The sequence below is a fragment of the Suncus etruscus genome, chromosome 15 (assembly GCF_024139225.1).
Source record: "Suncus etruscus isolate mSunEtr1 chromosome 15, mSunEtr1.pri.cur, whole genome shotgun sequence".
Lineage (NCBI taxonomy): Eukaryota > Metazoa > Chordata > Mammalia > Eulipotyphla > Soricidae > Suncus > Suncus etruscus.
Window position 1 is genome coordinate 88,357,205 of NC_064862.1, and position 12,791 is coordinate 88,369,995.

At 53.2% G+C, this 12,791-nt stretch overlaps 1 protein-coding gene across 2 annotated transcripts; it reads right to left on the reverse strand.

Moving 5' to 3' along the window:
- Positions 1–324: 324 nt before the first annotated feature.
- On the reverse strand, positions 325–12,404 carry FSD1 (fibronectin type III and SPRY domain containing 1). 2 transcript variants are annotated; one of them, XM_049788538.1, is made up of 13 exons: positions 12,323–12,404; positions 11,152–11,247; positions 10,900–11,031; positions 9,631–9,732; positions 8,047–8,069; positions 7,815–7,936; positions 6,444–6,653; positions 4,313–4,411; positions 2,133–2,292; positions 1,771–1,850; positions 1,344–1,595; positions 720–808; positions 325–614 (listed from the first exon to the last, which is right to left on the reverse strand). In XM_049788538.1, the coding sequence occupies exons 1-13, from the start codon at positions 12,335–12,337 to the stop codon at positions 504–506; spliced, it is 1,491 nt and encodes a 496-aa protein (XP_049644495.1). In that variant the 5' UTR covers positions 12,338–12,404; the 3' UTR covers positions 325–503. The 2 variants fall into 2 exon arrangements, with proteins under 2 accessions (XP_049644495.1, XP_049644494.1); XM_049788537.1 differs by having other exon boundaries at positions 11,152–11,283; positions 12,323–12,392.
- Between the last annotated feature and the right edge of the window lie 387 nt (positions 12,405–12,791).

Consider the following 12,791-nt stretch of genomic DNA (forward strand, 5'->3'; position numbering starts at 1 on the left):
ATTCTACCTTTAAAAATAAAAAGGCGGGGGCCCGGAGAGATAGCACAGCGGCGTTTGCCTTGCAAGCAGCCGATTCAGGACCTAAGGTGGTTGGTTCGAATCCCGGTGTCCCATATGGTCCCCCGTGCCTGCCAGGAGCTGTTTCTGAGCAGACAGCCAGGAGTAACTACTGAACACCGCCGGGTGTGGTCCAAAAACCAAAATAAATAAATAAATAAATATAAATAAATAAATAAATAAAAAGGCAAAAGAAGGGAAAGCGAATGAGCAGAAGGTTGGGGTATCCAGACCCAAAAGAAAAATCAACAGTGCGGCCACTGTGCCTGCCCAGTGTCGAACTTTTTATTAAGACCCACTAGTCGGGAGGAGGCCCTGCCTGCCCCCATGGCCCCTCCATCCGCAGTTAAGGCTCCAAGCAGCAAATCAGAAGAGGGCATGGGGCAGAATAGCACCCCCAGCTGGGCCCCACCATGACACAGGTGGGGAGGTGTGTCCCAGACGCCCTAAGTGAGGCTGGTGTTGGAACTGCTGGTAGTGCTGCCGAGCTTCTGCAAGCAGCGCACAGAGCTGGGGACCTGGAGGCCCGTGGTCACATGGAAGCTGCCGCACCACACCTGGGCAGGGAGACAGTGAGGAGGGGTGAGCGGGTGCAAGTGGGCACAGCGGGGGAAGCCCATCGCAGGTCCACCCCGGAGACAGGGAAGGAAGGAGGGTCTTACCGTGAAAGCGGGGAGCAGCGGCTGCGTGAACTTGGCCTTGAAGGTGTGCAGCAGCTGTTTGGTGCGGGCGTTATAGAAGGACAGGAGGCCTGGGGTGCAGAGAGAGGGCAGGGCGGGTCAGACTACTAGGTACCAGGGGCACAGGGTTGACGGGTGTGGGTGGAGCCATCCGGGAGAAGGGCGTGGCCACAGGGTGGGCGTGGCCATATAGTGGGTGAGCGTGACCACACATTCATGGATCATGGGGTTGGCGGGTAAGGGTGGAGCCATCGGAGAAGGGCATGGCTAGAAGGTGGGCGTGACTATCCATATTTGGGTGGATGTGACCAGATCTGCATAAATCACTGGGTGGGCGTGGCCTACTGAGAAGGGGTGGGTAGTGTGTGGGCGTGGCCATCCAGAGGAAGGTGGGGTCAGCCACCAGGGCGGGGCTAACAGAAGACCACGCCTCGGCGGGCGTGGTCAATGAGAAGTGGGCGTGGTGAGTAGGATCATGGTCTGTGCGGTGTCGCCTGTGTGGGCGTGGTTTGAAGAGGGTGGATCCTTGTTGACGATTGGGTGAAATTCCTAAATGGGCGTGGTCACACGGTGGGCGTGGCCACGGTGGGCGTGGCCTGGCCATACCTTGGTGGAAATCGCAGTACACTCCCAGGCAGTCAGGCACCGGCGCATCTAGAATCTTGGCCTTGTTGGAGTGCTTGGCCGTGAAGCTGACCTGCAGCCAGTTGTTGACGTGCAAGCACCAGGACGCCGCCGTCTTGCCCAGCTGCTCGAAGCGGCCCAGGCTGCGGTAGGCCACCCCCACACCGAAGGCCTTGCTGTCGGGCTCGTAGCGCACCTCCCAGTAGTGCTCCCCACTGTCAATCAGCGTGTCCCCTATGGGAAACCAGAATCCAAATGGACTGCTCTCTCTTTGCTGGTCGGGCCTAACCAAGGCCTTCACCCTCCCTCTCCCCACACACACCATCCTGCCAGATCGCTTCTGCAGGATCTCCTTTTCTCACTCCCACCATCCAGGTCCCTCCTGAAGGGACCCCTTTTCTCTCCTTACCCAGCACCGTGTAGGACTCAGCTGTAAAGCGATCCCGTCCCCCACGACCCGAGGGCATCCTCTTGGGTGATGGGGTTCCTCTGAGTGACAAGGAAGAAAGAGAGGTCAGCTCTTTCACCCAGAGGTCGTGTCCCCCGATTGTGTCCATCCTCAGATGGCAAACTCCTATTCAATCATCAAAACCCACTCTCACCCCTGAGCACTGCCGGGCGTGGCCCAAAAAACAAAAAACAAAAAAACCCACTCTCTTCATTTGCTCTCTATACGGCCCCAGTCCCATCTCCCACCTAGCGCCCCAGTCTGGGCTCCAGGCCTATGACCATCCTCAGCCACAGCCTAAGTGAGGGAGAGAAGCGGGGTACCTGGCAGGGGAGTTGACAGGAGACGCCGTCCGCCCCTTGCCATCTTTCTCACGAGCCTTGATGTCTTGCACCTTCCCGCCCATGGCGTCCCACTCCACCGACAGCTCATCCACCCGCAGGTTCTGGTGGGATGTGGATGCATCCAGGCGAAACATGAACGCTGGGGTCAGGGCAGATGTGGGAGTCACAGAGATGGGGAGACCCAGAGAAACACAGAGATGGAGAGCGCGAGAGCAAGAGAGGCAGACAGTGACCAAGACAAACCAAAACACGGCCAGAAAACGAGACAAACAGAGACCCAGATAGAGAGAAACAGCCCGAGGGAGCCTCAGAACACAGGACAAGCAGAGCGACAAGATGGGGAAGGGGAGTTGGGAGGGGAGAGGCAGTGGGCAGAATTTACAGCCAAAAAGTGACAATTTGTAACCTAAAGGTAGTTTGGGGCCATACCAGGCAATGTGCTCAGGACTCACTCTTAGCTCTGCACCGTTACTTGCCCACTGTTGGAACTAATTTATTTATTTATTTATTTTCTGTTTTTGGCCACACACGGTGACGCTCAGGTGTTACTCCTGGTTCTGCGCTCAGAAATCGCTCCTGGCTTGGGAAACCATATAGGACGCCAGGGAACAAACCCAGGTCTGTCTTGGGTCAGCCGCGTTCAAGACAAATGCCCTACCACTGTGCTATTGCTCTGGTGCCCGGAACTAATTCTTTTCTTTTGGTTTTGGGGCCACACCCAGAGGCACTCAGTGGTTCCTCCTGGCGCTGCGCTCAGAAATCACTCATGGCAGGCTCAGGGGACCCTATGGGATGCTGGGTACCAAACCTGGGTCATCTATATGCAAGGCAAATGCTCTCACTTTGAACCAATTTATAACCATCTCTATGGCTCTGTGCCATAGGAGATTAAGCCCCAGAAAATGGGCAGCTGAAGCCTGCAGACTGAAGCTGGACCAGGAGAAGAACTTCTTAATCACATGTTACCGGGGAATTTCATTGACACAATCTTACCCTCAACTCTACATTGAGTATGCATTTGTTAGAGATACATGGAGACAATAAGTGGATATGTGACTGCAAGGACCATCCATGGGGAGTGATGGTACCACAGTACAGCAGGAAGGGCGCTTGCCTTGCACACAGCCAACCAGGGTTCGATCCCAGCATCACAGAATGGTCGCCCAAGCCCATCAGGTCTGACCCCGAGCACAGCCAGGTGTGATACAAAAACAAACAAACAAAGAACAAATGGGTCGGGTTGGAGCAATTGCACAGCAGGGAGGGTATTTGCTTTGTATGAGGCAGATTTGGGTTTGGGTTTAATCCTCATCATCCCATAGGCCCCTCAAGTCCACCAGGAGTAATTATTATTATTATTATTATTATTTTGGTTTTTGGGCCACACCCAGCGATGCTCAGGGGTTACTCCTGGCTGTCTGCTCAGAAATAGCTCCTCGCAGGCACGGGGGACCATATGGGACACCGGGATTCAAACCAACCAACTTTGGTCCTGGATCGGCGGCTTGCAAGGCAAACGCCGCTGCGCTATCTCTCCAGGCCCTAGGAGTAATTCTTGAGAGCAGAGCCAGGGGTAGCCCCTGAATACTGCTGGGTATGGCCCAAAATACAAAAAAAAAAGGGTAGGGCTGGAGAGATAGCACAGCAATAGGGTGTTTGCTTTGCACGCACACGTGATCCAGGATGGACGGTGCCAGGAGCGATTTCTGAGCGCAAAGCCAGGTGTAACCCCTGAGCGCTGCCGGGTGTGACCCAAGAATAAAGAAAAAAAATAAACAAGTAAAAGAACTATTGTGGGTCCATTGGGAGAGATAGAACAGCCGGAAGGGGTTTTGCCTTGCATGTGGCCAATGTGGAGTCAATCCCTGGCATATGGTCCCCCAATCTTGTCAAGAGTAAGCCTGAGCACTGCTGAGTATGGCCCCAATTCTCCCTCCAAAAAAATAAATAAATAAATAAAACCCACAAAAACAAACAAGCCCTTCCTGGGATTATCACAAAAGTCTAAAACAGGTTTCTAAGGACATTCATGCCAAGAAAAACTGTAGATAAGTTTCCTGGCAGCCACGGGGGAAAAAGTGCCACAAAAACCTCAATTCGAGGATTTTCATGACACACAAGCTCTCTGGGGGCTCGAAGAGAGGGGGTGTGAGGGTCACCTGGGGTCTCCAGCGTCACCGGCTCAGAGAATTCACCTGCAACCGCTTTATTACAGGCCTTGACCCGGAAGTTCATGTACTTCATGTCAAACTTGAGACCTGGGAGGCAACAGAAGAATCATGAAATTGTGCACAACTGATGTAACAGGTGCTAGGCCAGAGCCTTAGCATAGTGGGGAAGATGCTGGCCTTGCATGCAGCTGACCCAGGTTCAATCCCTGCCATCTCATAGGTCCCCTGAGATTTGACAGGGGTGATTCCTGAGTGCAGAGCCAGGAGTCAGCCCTGAGAATCCCAAAGAGGGGCTCAACAGCCCTGCTGGGGAAAAATAAAAAGAGGGGTGGTCAATGCTGCATTACGTGTATTTATGGGACCGGGCGGTGGCGCTAAAGGTAAGGTGCCTGCCTTGCCAGCGCTAGCCTTGGACGGACCGCGGTTCGATCCCCCGGCGTCCCATATGGTCCCCCAAGCCAGGAGCAACTTCTGAGCGCATAGCCAGGAGTAACCCCTGAGCGTTACTGGGTGTGGCCCAAAAACCAAAAAAAAAAAAAAAAAAAAAAAAAAAAAACGTGTATTTATTTTACCATAATGCAAAAAGATTGGGAAAAATAATACGTTGCTCCCAGGAAGAGGATAAATGGTCCTAAAGGCTGGTGACTTTTCTTCCCTGCAATTAGCACGCTCATTAACCACATATGCTAATTGCAGATAAGGAGCAGCCTAATTACCACCCAAGCACAGGGTAATACTTATCTTGTCAGCAAAGTTCCCCCAAGGCTGAGGGTTTCCCCAGCTCCCTAGGGCTTTATAAACTCATTAGGGACCCTGTCTCGCACCCCTAAGGGAATTCCCAAATGCTAGAGAGAGCCTCTCTCCCTGGGCTCGAACCCAGCCCAGATTTGAGTCAGAAAGGAAGGAGCCAGAGGCATTTTAGATGCTAAGAAAGGTGAATGAATGAATGAATGCAGAAACTTTCAATCTGCATTGAGACAAGTCAGGTAGGGAGGCAGCTTTCTCTTTCTGTGCCTTAGGATTTGTTAAAAGGGGGTTAGAGTGATGGTACAGTAGTAGGGCATTTGTCTTACATGCATCTGACCCAGGAAGGGCCAATCCCCAGCATCCCTTATGGTCCCCTGAGTCTGCCAGGAGAAATTTCTGAGTGCAGAGCCAGGAGTAACCCCTGAGCACCACCAGGTGTGCCCCCACCCAAAAAAAGGGACTATGAGGTGCAAATGCATTACTTCTGAGTAAAATGCACATATTCGTAAGTGGAGATCACGTGGAGGGAAATGCTCAGGGAGCATTCCTGGCAGGACTCAGCAAACCATCCATGGTGCTGAAAATCAGACCTGGACCTGCTGCATGTGAGACCCTTACTGCTTTATTATAATTATTATATTGTTTTGCTATTAGTACATTGCAAGCCTTATTATTACTCTAGCCCGCTTGCATGTATTTTGAGACTTCAATAAATGACAGTCATCAATATCTTACTATTTTTATGATTCGTGTTTGGTTTTTGGTTTCGTTTTGGGACCATACCCAGTGGTGTTACTTCTAGCTCTGCACTTAGGAGTCACTCCTGGCAGTGCTCTAGGGACCCTATGGGATGCGGGGGATCGAACCTGGGGTTAACTGCATGCAAGACAGACACCCTCCCCACTGTGCTATTGTTCCAACCCCTCTTTCTTTGTTTTGTTTTGTTTTGTTTTGTTTTGGGCCACACCTGGTGGTACTCAGAGGTCACTCCTGGCTCTGCCCTCAGAAATTGTTCCTGGCAGGCTTGGGGGACCATATGTGATGCTGGGGATTGAATCCAGATCTGTCCCAGGTAGACAGAATGCAAGGCAAAAGCCCCTGCTCCGACCCCTCTTATTGATTTTGGGGCCATACCTGGGGTTGCACAGGACTGATTCACAGGGTTCACTCCTGGAGGGGCTTGGGGAATTGAACTAGGATAGGCTATAAGCAAGGTTAGCACCTTCCCCGCTGTCTTGTGGATCCGACCATTGGTCATTATTTCTGCAGATCCTGAGCAAACTAGTCAGGTGACTCTTAGCCAAATTCCTTGAGGTTTAGATGTCACCTACAGTCCTCCAGGGCTTTCTGGGGTGACAGGACTTGGGGTTACCAGTCAGCGTGTACTCCGTATGCCGAATGCCCTCGATGACCATCCAGGGCTGATCCTCCTTCAGGCGTGGGGGGCCCTCGAAGTTGGTCCGCCGATATTCCAGCACGTAGTGGTCAATCTTGCTGTCTTCGTCTGGCATCTGCCACGCCAGCGTCACACAGTTGTCGGCCACCAAAGACTCTGTCAGGTCGATCACGGGGGCACTGGGAACTACCCAGGATGAAACAGAAGGCAGAGTTAGGTCCTGGACCCTCAGAAGCAGGGGATTTTGAAGACACTAACACCCCAAGACAGCTCAGGAGGAAGGAGATGGGCTGCCTCTGGCGTCCTTATGGCTTCTGCAGGGTTTGGGGGTAGCGCCTCCTCAAAATTCCACACTATGGAGAGGCCCCATTTATTTCAAGGTTTGCCACTTAGGGGAAGGCCCGATAATAGCACAGTGGGGAGCTTTGTATCAGGCTGCTGAGCCAGGTTTGATCCCCAACATTCAAAATGGTCCCTGAGCACCACCAGGAGTAATCCCTGAGCACAGAGCCAGGAGTCAGCCTTGGGTACTGCTGGGTATGGCCCAAAGTCCAATAAAGAAATTAAAAAATAAATAAAAATATGGGGCCGAGAAGATAGCATGGAGATAGGGCATTTGCCTTGCATGCAGAAGGACCGTGGTTCAAATCCCAGCATCCCTATGATCCCCTGAACGTGCCAGGAGTGATTTCTGAGCGTAGAGCCAGGAGTGACCCCTGAGTGACCCCCCCAAAACAAAAATAATAAAATAAAATAAAAGAACATTAGGGCTGGAGAGATAATATGGTGAGCAGGTAGGACACTTGCCTACAGCTGTGAGCATAAAGCCAGGAATATGCCCTAAGCATCTATGGGTGTGCTCGAAAAAATTTTAATTTAGAAATAAATAAATTGAGTTGGAGTAAAAGTGCAGCATGTTGGAGCTTTCCTTGCTCACAACTGACCCAGTTTCTATCCCTGGCTTATCATAGGGTCCCTTGTACATGTCAGGAGTGATCCCTGAGCATCACAGAGAGTGGCCCAAAAACCCAAATAAGTGAAAGTAGAACATTTCCAGATTGAGCTATCAATTGGAGGCGTGACCCCTTGGGAGATGGAGCCTTTCTGGGGCTCAACCAATAGTGATGGCTGGGGCTTCCCTGGGGGCGTGGCCTCCTCCAGAGTACCACTCAGGAAAACTCCACTAACAAGGGGTGGGGCTTCGTGTTGGCTCCACCCACACAAGGCGGGACATACAGGTAGGGGCGTGGTCTTTTCTGTTCTACAGATGGCTGTCACCTTTTACCAGGCTCTAACCATTCCCATTGCTCCTCCAAATCGTGACCCACCCACCAGTTCCCATCTCACCAGGGAGGAACTTGAGGGCCTGGAGCATCCTCCGCTCCTGTGCAAAGTCCACCATGAGGTGACTCATGTTGTCGCTGACCTTGGCTTTGAGTGACAGCCGGAAAGCAGGGGCCATTGTCACACTGCAGAGAAGGAGGGGAGGCAGCCTTGGGTGGCCCAGTGTATGAGGGTCCCTTAACTTCTGCCCGTTCACCCCACTTTGGGCAGGAAGAAGGCAGAACCCACATCTTACCCATCTTTGATCTGTTTGGCAGCCTAGAATGGGGGAGAAAATAAGAATAAAATGGTTGTTGCAAGGGCGCCTGAAACCATTGCAGAGCCAGAAAGAAATAAGCCAGAGAGCTGCCTTGTCCAGAGGCAGAAATGCAAGAGATGGGTCCCACAGGGGACAAGAGAGCAAAGGCAGACTCCGGTTTCACCTCTTGCCCTCCACCTTACATGAATACCCCAATTAAAAATACACCAGGGGGATCCCAGATCTATAGTACAGTGGGTAGGGTGTTTGCCTTGCATGCAGCCTATAGAGTATTCTTGGTATTGTTCTATGTTCTTAGTTCTGTGCCTGTCGTCCCTCCTGGATCTTCCAGGTGAGGACGACTGAGTGTGAAATAAAAGAGCTTGTGGAGGAGGCCAGAAAGGCTTTTGGCAGAGCTGACGGCTGGGTCGGATGGCTGATTGAACTGGCATCAGACTGTCAAAGAACTCTCTTTGCCAAACCTTTGGTCCCCTAACTTCGTTGTCTGAAGTGAATTATTTGTGGCGGATACTTGTTGCCCAGGAGGGGGATGGAAGAATGAGGTTTAATCTTTCTCTCTGGGAGTTATTTTATTTCACACTCAATCGCCCTCACCTGGAAGATCCAGGTGGGATGACAGGCACAGAACTAAGAACATAGAATAATACCAAGAATACTCTATAGCGGCCAACCTGAGTTTGATCTCTGGCATCCCATATGATCCCCCCAGAGCCTGCCAAGAGTGAATTTTGAGCGCAGAGCCAGGAGTAGCCCCTAATTATCACTGGGTGTGGCCCCAAAACAAAACAAAAAAGCAAAACAAACAAAAAAAAAAACAAAACAAGGGGTCGGAGAGATAGCATGGAGGTAAGGCGTTTGCCTTTCATGCAGAAGGACGGTGGTTCGAATCCCGGCATCCCATATGGTCCCCTGTGCCTGCTAGGGGTGATTTCTGAGCATAGAACCAGGAGTAACCACTGAGCGCTGCTGGGTGTAGCCCCAAAACAAAACAAAACAAAACACAAGGTCCCTGGTTTAATCCCCCCACACCACACGTACCCACCCAGCAATGCTGGGGAGCAAACCCTGAGCACAGCACTGAGAAGAGTCTCTGAGAAATGCTGGCATGTCCTCCAAACAATAGTACAACATCAAAAACTTAAGTTCTATTTATATTTTGGGCGTCCCCACCTGGAGTGCTCAGGGCATACTCTTGACTCTGCTCTCAGAGACCCTTCCTTATGGACTCTGGGTACCATATGTGATGCTGAGGATCCAACCAGCAAAGTGAGTGCCCTCCCCTACCCACTGCTATCTCTTTGGCCCCCTTGATATTCTTTTTTTTTTTTTTTTTTTTTGGTTTTTGGGCCACACCCATTTGACACTCAGGGGTTACTCCTGGCTATGTGCTCAGAAATTGCCCCTGGCTTGGGGGGGACCATATGGGACGCCGGGGGATCGAACCGCGGTCCGTTCCTTGGTAGCGCTTACAAGGCAGACACCTTACCTCTAGCGCCACCTTCCCGGCCCCCCTCTTGATATTCTTATACCCCAAATGCCCCACCACCTCATAGTGCTCACCTGGGGAAACTCCTGGCTGTCTGTGGCTTGCAGAGTTTGGTTGGCTGTTTCCAGAAGCTCCTCGGAACTCTCCAGGGCTCGTGTGCAGGCAGCTAGCTGGTTCTGTGGATGAGAAGGCCCCACAGATTGGAGACACCATACTTACCCTATGCAGCAAACCTTTCCAGGACACCCCATTAGTTCTAAAATTTAGGGGTCTATGCTCTGCTCAGACGCCAGGTGGGAAGAAAGAGTGGGAAAAGCTGGGTGCAAGGAAGGGGGTGCACCTCCCATAAAAGGACATCACAGTCTCTGTTGGCATTCCTTCATGAAAAGCACACAGGGGAATCAGAGCCTTAGGACAGCAGGGAACATGCTGGCCTTGCATGCAGCTGACCAGGGTTCAATCCCTGGCATGCCTTAGGGTCCTGGAATACCACCAGGAGTCATTCCTGAGTGTAGAGACAGGAGGCTGGACAGAACCCTAAAATAAACAAAAATCCCCATACCCTTGGGCTGGAGCAATAGCACAGTGGTAAGGCGTTTGTCTTGCATGCAGCCAACACAGGATGGACCCTGGTTCAAATCCCGGCATCCCATATGGTCCCTGAGCCTGCCAGGAGCGACTTTTGAGCGCAGAGCCAGGAGTAACCTGAGCCTCGCCGGATGTGACCCAAAACCAAAAGAAAAAAAATCCCCATACCCCCAAACCCCCAAACCTGGGTCACCCCTGGGACCCTGGAGTTGCACCTCTCCCTACCCCCACTCCAGGGCAATCTGTTCCTACATGGCTCCCCAGAAGAAGGATTCAGGTTGGGGTGAAACCCAGTGGGAAGGGCTGGGAAAACCAGCCAAGAGGCTGGGGGAGGCGAAGGCATGGGGTTGCCAACTGCGGAGCGAGGTCTTCTCTGGAGATGCGGGGCTGAACTAGTCCACCAGCAGGTGGGTAGGGGACAGACAGATCTTGGGGGACCTGGGTGAGAGAAGGCAGAGGAAGGGTGGAAGGATAGAGGGAGCCTGCTCTGGGGACATCTGGAGGGAGGTCCTGTGTAGGCTAAGGAGGAAGATGCTGAGGGCAGGGCACTTCCCTTGCAAGCAGAAAACCTGGGTTCCATCTCCAATATCCCAAAGGTTCCCCTAAGCACTGGCAGGAGTGATCTCTGAGCACAGAGTCAGGAGTCAGCCTTGAGTATCTCAGGGTGTGGTCCAGAAACAAATAAACCAGTTCTGAGGTTTGCTGGGCTCTGGGAGTTGTAGGGGTACCATGGGGGGGGTCTCAGAGGTGCCCACCTGCAGTTCGTAGGTGCGGCTGGCACGGTCCTGCTTGATTTTCATCAGCATCCCCTCTTTGAGCTCCTCCAGGACGGAGAAGAGTGACTGGAACTCGGACACCAGGTCCTCCTGCACCTTGGTAGAGTTTGCCTGGAGACATTTGTTTGTGGGGGATCAAGAGCAGGTATGGCTACCCCATCCCAGCAACCCCTGTCCAGGCCCCGATTCCTCCACCTTTCCTCTCTCCTGGGACCCCGATGTTTCCCTCACCTCCACATTCAGCAGCATCTGCTTGAGAGAGTAGATAAAGTTCTGAATCTCTTCATTCTTCACCGCCAATGTGGTGATGATCTTCCGGAGGGCCTCCTGACCCCACGAGAATTTGAGCGAGAACACACCACACTGGGCAGCTTAGACCCATCATCAGCCTGATAGGGGTGACCCCCCCAGGCCCCCCACCATGCCCAGCACCGGAAACACCAACCCCTCCCGGGAGGTTCTGGAAATGTGGGGAAGGGGTAGGCAGCTCTAGTTGATCCTGAATTCCTTTTCCTAGAAGGGAATCAAGATAACCCATATATTTTGGGGGCCACACCCTGAAATGCTCAGGGCTCTGCACTCAGGGATCACTCCTGTCGAGGCTTCAGGGAATCCTAGGGGATACTGGAGATGGAACCTGGCGTGGCAGCCTTCAAGACAGATGCCCTTTCTTCTGTGCTCATCTCCCCAGCCCAAAGCACCCCTACTTTCCAGGGACAGACACTGAGGCTCAGAGAAAGGTACTTAAATCCCCCATTTGGCATCCACTTGCATGCCTGAGGCAGGAGCTGGATTTGGGGGGTGGGGTGGGGACGAGCTTAACATAAGGCCTACCAGGAGGACATTGGCTGAGCTGGGAACAGGGATCCCGGGGGACAGGGAGTGGATTTGCAGGCAGAAAGAAGAAACCTGGGAAGGTGGGTGTCAGTCACCAGGCCTAGGTAAGTGGGGGAGGGGAGGGCCAGGAGAGAAGGGAGCCCCCTGGGAAATTTCTCAGATCCCTGATCCAGGCCTTAGGTGGAGTGGCTAGTTTATTTGGGGGGGGGGTGGTGTCTCACTGAGATGCTGAGATGGTGGGGTGTCCTGCAGGACAACGGGGAACCCAGGCCTTCAGGCAGCATGGGGCGTGGAAGGCGTGGGGGATGGGATCAGGGCTGGGTAGGGGTGCCAGTGCATGGGACATCGGGGTGGGGGGGTGCATCAGGGAAGATGGAGGTGTCCGAGCTAAGGTGGTGGGGCTGCATTGTCAAGGTGGGGGGCCAGATCCCGGCGCCAGGGGGTGGGGCTTGGGCTGCAGAGCATCGGGTGTTGCACGGCTGGGGTGGGGTGGTGGGGAGACTCTGCTGCATCACCTGGTCCCCACCCTTTGCTCAGCCCCCGCCCAGCCGCACCCCAATCTTACCCTCTGGTCCTCCATTGCTGCAGCTGCAGAGATTCCCCGGCCCGGCCAGCGGGCCCTGCGCGCGCCTCTGATGCCCCCAGCAGCCTCGATCACTGCCGGGAGCCAATGGCCCGCCGAGCCCTCGCGCCCCCCGTTAGCTCTCCATCACTGGCCTCACTGCGCAGGCGCGAGAGGCCGCGGCATGCTGGGAAATGTAGTCCCGCGACCTGGGCTGGCCTACAGCCCTGATCCCCCACAACCTGAATCCATTCATTCCTTCTCCACTCCCTGCCCCCCTAAGATCTGGCCTCTTCTTCACTTCTCACGAGTTATTTTGTACAGGAAAGACGTTTCTCGAGCTGGATTGCAGCCCGCCTCTTTCTTTCCTTCCCCTGGATGGGTCAAACCCAAACTCCTCTGCATCCCTCAAACCCCAGGCTCAAACATCACCTGTGTAAGCCTCCACGCTCTGCCCAGAATCCACAGAGCT